The following is an 11,654-nucleotide window of genomic DNA, read 5'->3' on the forward strand; positions in this document are numbered from 1 at the left end:
AACGAGGCAATTTGCCACGAGAATTACCTCGCCCGCGAAGATTTATACGTTACTTTTGCTGACAGGAGTTACTGTCACATATAAATGGTAAAACATAATTTGAGTTTCGAAAAGAGTATAAAACACGGATTAATTATTGTCTTAAGTGCTGTCTTTTAAGTCAGGGAGGCTGACACTCCACTATTTCAGGAGCACATTACGTCATACATTTATCTGCCAAAAACGAGATCTCCTGCTAAAGTTCTTGGACAAAGCCAGTAGACAGTAAATCAAGACAAAAGCAAGTCATATTAAAAGATGAAATCTATGTAACCGCCGCTCTCAAAACGTTTTACTGATGTGCAGAAGTTACGACACTTTAGATCGGCAGCCCTATTGGTTAAGCCTGACGTTTCCATCCATACTTAGGACACTTGTATCTGTTTATAATCAGTTGAGTCCAACTTTTGGCCGTGATGCCTGCGTATGATTGCCAGACAACTGCTGTAAAAACACAGTAATTGTACAGCTTTCGACAAATTATCCCACTGTACTAACCCAACACTTACACGGCCTTTCAAGTTTTGAAAATGATTTTGGACTTATAAAACTGCGGAGGGGCGACAGTGTGCTAAAGTACTGCACACACCCTGCGTGCAAGGCTCGTGCTTAATGTCACAGCTCAACTTACTGTAAGGATGATGCATTGGACGACCGAAAAAGTCCACAAAGACTCTGCCAGGAGGTGAACTTTGCCATTATATCCAAACATATGAAAGCGTGGGTGTGTGTTCTGGGTCTGTGATTGGAGGAGAGAGATGGCTGGAGTTGTGTACCGCAGCAGTAATGCGAGAGTGAGTAGGCTTTGATAGATCTCTATGTCACAAGCTCTGTCACTACTGTGGTCAAAGACTAAGAGCTGTGATCAACAGCCAAACAAACAGGCCAGCCGTGGGTCGCGGCCAATGCTCTCACTGCTGCATCAATCAAACCCCATCTGTGGAGCACAGATACCACACACCCACCCTCATAATAGCACTGTCCTCTTTCTTCTCCTCCTCCTCCTGGATGTCCTGTCCCTCACACAGGAGGCCCATTCAACCTTGTGTCTCTCACCTGAGGGGTCGCATCTACCAAAGACTAGAGCAGAACTTGGTTGTTTGTTCTGGACCGGTCGAGAGGGGCTCTTACAAACAGACACCTCTCAGACGCCTTTATCTGAGAGACTCCAAAGATGCTCAGAATGCTTGGGGGTTTTTTTTTCTGTCAGAATTACTAGTCACAAAATCTTTTTTTTTTTTCATCTCGCTGATGAAGTGGATTGGTTAATACCAAGTAGGAGAGTGAGAGATGAATCTAGAGAAGATTATTGTCTCAACTGCAGGAGACTGGCATGAGACGGATCATTTTATCACATAAACCAGACCGCAGTCTGGGCTCAAACAGGAGTACAATGGCACAGGGCTTGCAGTAAACACTGCAATGAGTGTGTTTTCACAGCCAGACTGACTGGTGAGGAATGCGAAGAATCCAGCACGTCCCAGAAATGTGGGGCAAAAATACCTCCTGAGTCCACACACAGACACAGGGTACACTATTTTAGTCACATTAACCAATCAAACATCACCAAGTGATCTCTGACATCACCGACAGCACACTGAAGTTGTCCTTTAAATGTCCTTGAAATGCAAAGACAGTCTAACTTTCACTTGGCTGGCTGTTAGAGAACACGTTAGAGAGGCAGGTGGGCTCAGAGAATCCTGTCTCAGGAGCAGGAGTTTTAATGATAACTGAAGACTGGTGAGATAGGCGGAGGAGCCCCACTAGAGCTGAACTAGTTCAATCCAGTCTTGTCCAGTTGAAGTGCTGAAGTGCGTTACTTTTTTTTTTTGGGTTGGTTTTCTTTTGCTTTTCTTACTCAAATGAGGTTCAGCACATGCAGACTGTGTCTCTCTGTGCCTGAGGAAATACGCAGAGAGTCCATTCAAAATCAGAGAACTACAAGAGACGGCCGAAGCCGTGATGACAGTTAAATCCTAACTTTGTGTTAAATGTTTTTACTCTGTGCCTTTTTGAATGTAATTAGCCATAGAAAGGTGTTCCATCAGTTTGACATTAGGTGTTGCCATGGTAATGTATGGTGGAAGGCCACTGCAAACGTGCAGTGCATTGGGAGAACACAAAGGACGCGCATGCATGAGTTTCTAAGAAATCTACAGTAACTCGGTAACGTGTAAATATTTGGTATATTTAAATAATGAGTCTTTTCTCACTATCAAGGTTTAGAAAGGGTGTGTGTGTGTGTGTGTGTGTTCAAAGCATGGTTACAGTGTTGGAGAGGTGCCTATGGGAGTGATGAATAGCGATTTCGCATGCCTTAACACCACTGTTGTTATCGCCAGGAGAGAGAGAGAGAGCGAGAGAGAGAGAGAGAGAAACTGACCTTATACTAATGATCAGAATTCTGTTATCTTTTATAGTTAGGTTAAGTTATGTTTTATGGGTGGCTTTCTTGAGAAGAAGCAGTATTGAAAAATATCTGCCTCCATCTCATTTATACATGGATCATCTTCGTTTTAAGCAATAACTGACACTGACAAACCAATGATTTTTTTTTTCCCTCTGATTTGAGCACCTTGAACACTGGTTCACAAAAAAAAACCCCTGCTTGTAATCATATTTTTGGCCACCAGGTGGCAGATTGTTTTCCATTTTCACTGAATGCTCCAACACCACAATTACCTCTTGATTTGCAAAATCATAAAATGACACAAGTTAAAAATCAGTCATGATTACATAACTGCAAACTGCTTTGATTTCATTATCAGCACAAGACCTTTGGCATTAGGATTTGTATTTGTTTTTCACAGACTTTTCTTACAAGAGTATCAATAAGAAATTAACACTGAGTGTTACTTTGAAACTCGGTGACACAGTGACAATGAAGTTGGAGCAAAAAGATGAATTTATGTGAGGTTATAGTTTCTCCACTGACTAAATGAAAGAATATGTAAAGATGTGACAAGACATGCGACAGTGTCACACGGTGCTTTATTCGCGTCCCAGTGGGGCGGCCTGAACCACACACAACCTTCACACCAGACCAAGAACCGTGTACCACCAAAGCAACTCAGACCTTCACATGTTAAGCAACAAGGTATGAGAGGGGTAATATGGCACGGAATCACTGAGGATTTAAAAACTAAACCCTGTCCCAAAGCAGACAGACAAAAACACTAATCACATTTAAAAACTAAACCCTGTCCCAAAGGGGACAGACACAACCACCAATCACATTTAAAAACTAAACCCTGTCCCAAAGCGGACAGACAAAACCACCAATTACGTTTAAAAACTAAACCCTGTCCCAAAGCAGACAGACAAAAACACCAATCACATTTAAAAACTAAACCCTGTCCCAAAGCGGACAGACAAAAACCCCAATCACATTTAAAAACTAAACCCTGTCCCAAAGCGGACAGACAAAAACCCCAATCACATTTAAAAACTAAACCCTGTCCCAAAGCGGACAGACAAAAACCCCAATCACATTTAAAATCTAAACCCTGTCCCAAAGGGGACAGAAACAACCACCAATCATGTTTAAAAGAGTTTATTTGTTGAAAAAAAAAAAGAGAGAAAAAGACAGATAGTCAAAGTATTTTACATTCTCTGAAACATGGGGCCTTCCTCTGGAAGAGGACATGTACACTGATATATACTGTATCCACGGTCAGCTGACCAACCACGCAGGGCTGGAGAACTCCGGGTTCTCTATCAGTCCAGTGACCAGAGACTCTGGGAGATCAAAGTCGGCCCTGAAAACATTTGTGTATGGTCTCATTGAGGACACAGCCTTGACCTGGACCAGGGCATTAAGTTCACTCTGCGTGTAAGTGTTTAATAAGGCTTAAAATTGCACCACAGCGAAGGTTATCCAAATAAAACTGAGTTTTTTTGTTTGTTCACAGAGGTGATAAAAGAATGTGTACAGTGCTCTGAAGTAAGCTATGGCACAGGATTGGCTTGATATATAACCATATCTTACAATTCAACCAAGCCCATTTATTTGGATGGGAAACAGTTCAGCCCTGATATACTTCATTTTATGGCAAGTTTATCAATGCTGTGTATGATACATTTAATGGTTTATGGCCTATTTGTTCACCTTAGTTTGAACTCTGCTGTTGGAACTTTTAACTTCTGTTTCACTGTCAAAGTCGATTCACATTCACACATTAACATTCAGTAATAAGGTTCACATTACATAAGCCAATGGAAACAGTTCACTGAATGAAGTGAGGTAAACAAACCCAGAGCCAGAACCCACCGAGCAGAAAAGTTCCCAACACTCTGTGAAAGCACGATTAAAGTATCGGTCCTCAAGGACTCAGGTGTGTAGAAAACACTCGAACAAACAAGAGAGGATCCTGCTCCTCCAAATGTCCCTCCGCTGAGAAGACTGCACAATGCCACCATGAAGAAGAAGAAGAAGAGGAAGGAGAAGAAGAAGAGGGTAGTGTATTACATACTGAAACTCAAAACCCTTACAGGAGACAAAACTTAAGTGTAATATATATATACATACATCTCTTTCTTTCTTCTAATACCATTATGGCAGTGAGGAGAGTATTTATTTTATCTCAAGTTTAGTTTTTTTTTAAAAATAAATGAAAATTCATCCCATGTACAATACAGACAGCTCATCAACAAATTTAAAAAAACTCGCCTACTAGCACGCACATCTGGCACATCAGATACCTATAGCAGCGTGCACGAGCGCCCATTGGTAACATGGAGAGGCGATATTTTCATTAGACAACAAAGAAGTAAAGAACTGTGAACGTGATCATTCCAGTTAGAAGATTCACTACCAAAGCATCGCCGACAGAGACAGCGATGGCCTCGACTACATAAGCAACTCTGTACACTGCTTAAACAATTAAACGACCTCATTACATATATCACAAAACTGTGTCACTCGACTCCCCTCGCCAATACGCTAGCTATAATTAAGATACGTAAACAAAATACCAGAGTGTTTAAATATATTGGTCACGGGCCTTGTGGGGTTTTCCCTGGTTGTGTGTGGTGTTTGTAAGTCAGAGCAGGACTTAGCAGCAGAGTGCGCTGAGGGGACACGAGTAACATTTCCTCATCGTGAGTTCACCTATTAAAGGTCCCGAGTCGAATTTAGAGCAAGGGAGATTCTTGATAGGATGATACGCTATCGCTAACCGTTAGGTACTGGCTGACAGGTGATAATTTGAACTGAAATCACAACCCGATGAGATAAAATGTTAGTACACGTATACATTTATGGCACGATACGGGCTCTTAAAATGATGCACACATTTTAAGTAACAAAAATGGGGAAATGGGTATACTGGGAAAAGCCTAGTAATCCCCAAACCTTACCACTGCCCTCAAATCATACGACAGGCCTATCAAAAATATTCCTCTTTAAACGTAGTTTTTTTTTTTTTAGTTTAATCCGCGACTAAGCTTCTTTATTGGACGTTCTCAAATCGTTGGGTTTGACTGTCTTTAACACAAGCCTCATTGATAAATTAAATACATTTTACAGTGAATCATTTCGTTATTCGTTTCATTATTGAGCGAGTTTGCTACATTACGTTAAACAATGCTTAACTGATGTGTTGTACTGTGTTTACAATATGAGGTGGTCCACTGACTGAATGGATTGTCCTGCTAAACTGATGTCAGATCTGCGTGTAGGGCCAACTTCCACCGAGTCCTAGAGGTGGGCGTCTGAGCGTCACGTGGTTACTCTCCAAAATTTCCGCTTGTAGTGTACAGTAAGGGAGGGGGAACGGACGCTACAATATGGAGGTAAAAGTGAATTTACAGCAGTTCTGTATTTTGAGGTTACGTGGTGTATCTCATGTTTAGAAATATTATCCTCAAAATATAGCCGAAAACCAGCGTCTTTAAAGGCCTATAGTTCGTTTGTTGGATTATAGGAAGAACCGCTGTGCACGGCCCAGATAGCAATAGCAAGCTAAGCACCTAGTGCGATGTTACTACTTTCGCTTATTTTAGAAAACGTTATTTTGTAACATGTCGAATCTTCTTTATTTAATAGTCGATACATTCATATGAATTAGGTCACCTGTTAGTTATCTGTGGTTATTTAGCCAGCGCGAAGAGACCCATTCAGCTGCTGCACCAAGTCACGCAAGAGGTCGCATTGTCGCAGACATGTCGCATTACGTCTTGTTCGTGCTAACTTAGCTGGCAAATTATACGTTGCCTATAACGTGAAAGAATATCTGTTTTGTCAGCAGTTGATTAAAACGGTACACTTGTAATTAGCCGGCGAAATAACAATATGGAGGAATCGGAAGATAGACATCTAAAATGGCGCATGAGGGAATTCTCTTAGAATATTCCAGATGTAACCTGCCGGTGTATTATGCAATAGGAACATTTGTGACAATGTCGTGCGTTTTTTTCTTTTCTCTCTCACTGAATGCATCATAAATAGATATGTAGGCATGACAGTACTGCTATTTTCAAGCCGTTGAGTATGTGCACAGCGGCGTATGCAGCTGGCAGGCGTATATCGCGCATACCGTAGTGTCCACTGACTCACGGAGTCCCTTGCCTCTCTAACCGGCAACAGAAATTACGTCCGGTTCAAGCCGGTGTGTAACTATTCCTTCCTGTGTTCTGTGAATAGCATTGGCTATGCACAGTTAGAAAACTATGAATCTAATGCACATACAAATAAACATGAATGGCAACAAATTGCGCTTCAATGCTGTGTTTAATTACGGTAGAGGCGTTGAGCAATCGCGCTCTTTTGAAAGGCCACTTTGCCGGGCTGACGGGGACAGGCTTAGCGATCCTGGGAAAAGGAAAAAATAAGTAACAATATAACCGTGAGACCTTCAGTCTTACGTCAGTCTTTGTGCCTAGAATTCAAACCAGAAATCCTTAAACCAGAAACTGAAAAATGTGACGATGTGCTTGATGTGTGTTTTTATAGGGCCACCACGACAGTAAGGAGCCAGAGCAGCTGAGGAAACTCTTCATCGGAGGCCTTAGCTTCGAGACGACAGAAGACAGCTTACGAGCTCACTTTGAGCAATGGGGAAAGCTCACAGACTGTGTGGTACGTGTCCTTTTGGACTGGATAAAAACCAGTAAGCAAATGAACCAGTAAATCGGACGTTGTAACTGATGTCTTTGTTGTTTTGTTTTTTTGTTTTTGTTCTTGTTCATTTTTTTCACCTCAGGTGATGCGAGACCCAGGGAACAAGCGTTCGCGTGGGTTTGGTTTCGTAACGTACTCCTGCGTAGCAGAAGTGGACGCTGCGATGAAAGCTCGGCCACACAAGGTTGACGGGAGAGTGGTGGAGCCCAAACGAGCAGTGTCCAGAGAGGTAAGCTGTCCAGGTCGTGTAGAACCACACACAGGGCCTTATCTACACACAGGGCCTTATCCACACACAGGGCCTTATCTACACACAGGGCCTTATCCACACACAGGGCCTTATCCACACACAGGGCCTTATCCACAAACAGGGCCTTATCCACAAACAGGGCCTTATCCACAAATAGGGCTGGTACCTGTGCTAGCAGCCTTTTCTCACCAGACACTGTCTTTATGGAGTTATTCAGGATCAAGTTCGTATTCACTCACCGTGAATGTGATGTTTACGGTTTTAGCCAAAGGTTTCAATTTAATATCAGGGCCTACAGTAAGTTGTTGGATCCTTGGCAAGGCCAAATGTAAAGATACTTTCATTTTAAATGGTGTCACCATGGCTGACCTTGTACTGGATGAGCAAGGTCAAGGTCGAGTTCTAGACTCAAGTTCTTCTTTTTCCCTCCCTGCTCTTGGTCCAGGACTCAAACAAACCAGGAGCCCACTTGACAGTAAAGAAGATCTTTGTGGGAGGAATTAAGGAGGACACTGAGGAGTACCACATAAGGGAATACTTTGAGCCCTATGGCAAAATCGAAAGCATTGACGTGATGGAGGAACGGCCGACAGGGAAAAAGAGGGGCTTTTGTTTTGTCACGTTTGATGACCATGACACCGTCGACAAAATTGTTGGTATGAGTCTGTCCACTTGGTTTCTTCTGTGTTTTTCTTCATGTCAAGGCATGAGAAATTTCATCTAACTGGTCTTTTCTTTCTTTTTTTCTTTTTTTCTTTTTTTTTCCAGCTCAGAAATACCACACAATAAATAACCATAACTGTGAGGTCAGGAAAGCATTGCCAAAACAGGAAATGCAGGCAGTGTCCAATCAGAGGAGTGAGTATTTCACAGCCATCTTCACTTCTCCACCTTTCACAATAAACACAAACTCAGAGGGAGGACGTTTAAGAGGGCATGACTAGGGCTGTGTTAAAAAGAATCGTTTAGATTGTCTTTCGCAGCAGAGCCTGCGCTTTGTATTAATTCTTCGCTGACTGGTTTTCTGTCAGACCGAGGTGGTGGTTCTGGAAACTTCATGGGCAGAGGGGGAAACTTTGGCGGAGGCAACTTTGGCAGAGGTACTCGACAGACCCCCCCTGTTCCTGCACGTCTGAGCACTTTATGTGCGCGTATTTGTCTGGTCCAGTCGTGAAATTTCAGCGTGTGTGTGCTTTGGTTCACAGGAGGCTACGGAGGAGGCCGGGGCGGGTATGGAGGAGACGGCTATAATGGGTTTGGTGGAGATGGTACGTCCGCACTGGGAGATCCCTAAATTTATGAGTGGGCATTCATGCAGCGTATGTCTCTAAGCTAAAACAAATGCACACACACACGCGCGCGCACACACACGTACACATACACACAATCCAAACAACTGAAGAGTGTAATAAGTTCAGTTTTGTTTTGGTTCTTCATGGTGTTGGTGTCCTGTCCCCATGCACATTAAAAAACGTGCTATATTCACTAATCGTCGCTGATCAGTGGGGGTCACACTGATTTACTGCTGAGGCATCTGAAGGCCTCCAGCTCCTTATGGTCCATATCCTGCCCATGTGTGTCTGCAGGCCCAGGCGGGAATTACGGAGGAGGTCCTGGGTACGGGGGGGGCCGGGGGGGCTACGGAGGAGGCCCAGGCTATGGAAACCATGGCGGGGGGTTCGGGGGATACGACAGCTACAACGACGGAGGCAACTTTGGAGGTACCAGCACCTCACTGCTACCAGCACCTCACTGCTACCACACTTTCAAAGGCAGAACAGAGCGTGCAGCGTAAATGATGGAGGGGTGGAAAACAGAAAACCACTGACACAGTGAAAATACCAGAGAATAGGCTGTTTGGGTCTTGTAACATGGCACACACTAATTAAACCAAACAAACCCATCTGCAAATGCTCTTCAAACTCTTTCCCAAAGGGAACTTTGGCGGCGGAGGGGGTGGAAATTACAACGACTTTGGGAATTATGGCGGGCAGCCGTCCAACTACGGTCCCATGAAGGGGGGCAATTTCGGAGGGAGGAACTCGGGGGGACCTTACGGAGGTGCGTGCTTCTCCACCGCATTAAATCACAAAAAGTCACACGTCACAAACCGGTGCATCCTTTATTGAACACACACATCTGTCCTCTCTTCTCTGGTGTGGACGCGTGTAGGTGGCTATGGCTCCGGTAGCGGAGGCGGTGGTTACGGGTCTCGGAGATATTAAATTTAACTCCATCTACGGTAAGGTTAACTCAGACCCTTTCAGTCATGCAACCCTGAAACTCTTTTTTTTTTTTTTCCCCTTCCCCCTTCCAAACCTAGAATAATTCTATGTTTTATCCTGTATCCATTCAACAGGCGACAGTTCTTACTAGGAGAGGAGATGAGAAGTGGGGTGGTCAGGAAAGCTGCAGGGTACTATGAGGCATTGACGTCTCAATCAGTAGAGGAGCACTCATGGAGCCAGGACCTCTAGTCAGAGAAGTTTCCACAGCAGATAATGGAGACTCTATCTTTCTTTTGTTTGTTTTTATTACCAGGACTGTTGACACAAGCTACCAAGTGCTAAAAAGAAAAAAAAACAACAAAAAAAAAACAAACAAACAAGAAGAGTGTAGCAAGTGACGGGATAAAGAAATAGTGTCTTGTTAGTGTATGTACATTCCTTTGACCTGTGTGTGACCAGATCTTGCTCGGCTTAAGATTAATTTTCCTTTTTCCTTTTCGTGAGCTCCATAAAAAAGAAAAAAAAAAAAAGATGTTCGTGACCTTGTGTGATACTTGTGTTAGGAATGATGACATTTTTGCCTGGACTGGTGCAGTCAGCTTCCTGATGGTCGTAAAATCAGTCCCCTAGATTATTGGATTTTTCTGTGGCCTTTTTTTTTTTAATCATTATTGACGAATATGGTTTGTCCAGCAAAGAAAGAAAAAAACAGAGACGGCAGTAAGTTGCAAGCTGTGCATTTTTATTTTTTATTTTGTTATTTGTGATTTTTTTTTTTTTAGGTAGTGATTGCTTATCAGTGTAAAAAAAGTGTATTTTCCATGTATGTTAAGTCTGTGATGTTCTTTAGATGACTGAAAAGAGAGCCAATTGAGTGTAGACATTTCAGAGTGCAGGGCCCTTATCCCACACAACTTTGTATAAACAGAAATCTAGATTGTTATAATCCTTTAAAAAGTGGGGGAAAAAAAGAGATAAAAATAAAGTTGTGTAGTGAATTCCTAAATGAAGTTTAGTGGATCATTGAGTCTGTCAGAGAGTGGAGTTATTGTAAATCGGAGTGGTTTGTCTTTTTTTTTTTTTTCACACAAGGGTAGCCTTTGATTTTTTATCATTTGTGGACATCATCTTTTAAATACTTCTTTTTTTTTTGTGGCACAATGGACAGTGAGACTAGAAAGAGTTCATCCAGCTGCGACTTGTGTCCATCTAAGGAATCTAAAACAGCCAATCAGTACAGCACAGGAATCTAAAGCAGCCAATCAGCACAGTGCAGAAGTGTAACACAGCCAATCAGCACAGCGCAGAGGTGTAACACAGCCAATCAGCCGTTCCTTCTGGCCTCGGTAGGCCAGAAGTGTGACAGACAGACCATCGCTTGGACCAGACAGCATTTTGTTTCAGGAAAAAAAAAAGAAGAAGACAGCGTCTGCGTTCACGCCCGGAGGCAGAGAGCTGAGCAAGTGACGTTTTTCCAGATAGTGAGCATCTGTGTTTCTGTCCAAGGCTAGCCGTACCTCCCAGGAGCAGCTGATGCTAGAAGAGAGACTAGCCAATTCCTGGATGTAGAAGAAGCCTGTTTGGTGTAGTTACCTCAGTTTTTGGGATAAAATGGTTGTCAGGTCTAGACTCAGACCCAACAAAGGTGGAGTGAGTATTCAGCTTTTAAAAGCAGGAGAGTATATGACAGAGGAAGAGAAAAAAGAACAGGTCTGTGTGCTAGTTCAAGGTAAGAGTAACCATTTTGCTTGATTTACAGATTGGGGACAAAAGAAGCTCCTCTTAGCGGCTCCTCTTAGCGGCTGCCGATCTTTTTTGGCACGCTTACAGCGAAAGTTCTGGATGGGTAAGGTTAAGTATTTCTTAACGTATCTATGGACTTTGGTGGAGGAAAAAAAAGTCCCAAATTTGGTGGTCCAGAAACAATACAAAATTAAAAAAAAAAAAAAAAGAAGGAAAAACAAACAACAATAAAAAAAAAAAAACGGGGGCCATCTGAAATCAGACGCTAATTAAC

General features: G+C 42.8%; 1 protein-coding gene across 1 annotated transcript; it reads left to right on the forward strand.

The window, feature by feature from the left end:
- The first annotated feature begins 4,391 nt into the window (after positions 1-4,391).
- On the forward strand, positions 4,392-10,314 carry hnrnpa3 (heterogeneous nuclear ribonucleoprotein A3). Its single transcript, XM_030785882.1, has 11 exons — positions 4,392-4,495; positions 6,992-7,117; positions 7,242-7,388; positions 7,855-8,065; positions 8,178-8,267; positions 8,441-8,509; positions 8,615-8,677; positions 8,996-9,130; positions 9,345-9,470; positions 9,582-9,651; positions 9,769-10,314. Exons 1-10 carry the CDS (start codon positions 4,457-4,459, stop codon positions 9,632-9,634), a joined length of 1,059 nt encoding a protein of 352 aa, XP_030641742.1. The 5' UTR covers positions 4,392-4,456; the 3' UTR covers positions 9,635-9,651; positions 9,769-10,314.
- The last annotated feature ends 1,340 nt before the right edge of the window (positions 10,315-11,654 follow it).

Source organism: Chanos chanos, chromosome 10 (assembly GCF_902362185.1).
Source record: "Chanos chanos chromosome 10, fChaCha1.1, whole genome shotgun sequence".
NCBI classification, from domain to species: domain Eukaryota; kingdom Metazoa; phylum Chordata; class Actinopteri; order Gonorynchiformes; family Chanidae; genus Chanos; species Chanos chanos.

Coding starts and splice junctions, on each gene's coding strand:
- hnrnpa3 (XM_030785882.1), top strand. CDS start 4,457: ATGAAGAAGAAGAAGAAGAGGAAGGAGAAGAAGAAGAGG. Junction 8,066..8,177: donor CACCGTCGACAAAATTGTTG/GTATGAGTCTGT, acceptor TTTTTTTTCCAG/CTCAGAAATACCACACAATA. Junction 9,131..9,344: donor CGACGGAGGCAACTTTGGAG/GTACCAGCACCT, acceptor TCTTTCCCAAAG/GGAACTTTGGCGGCGGAGGG.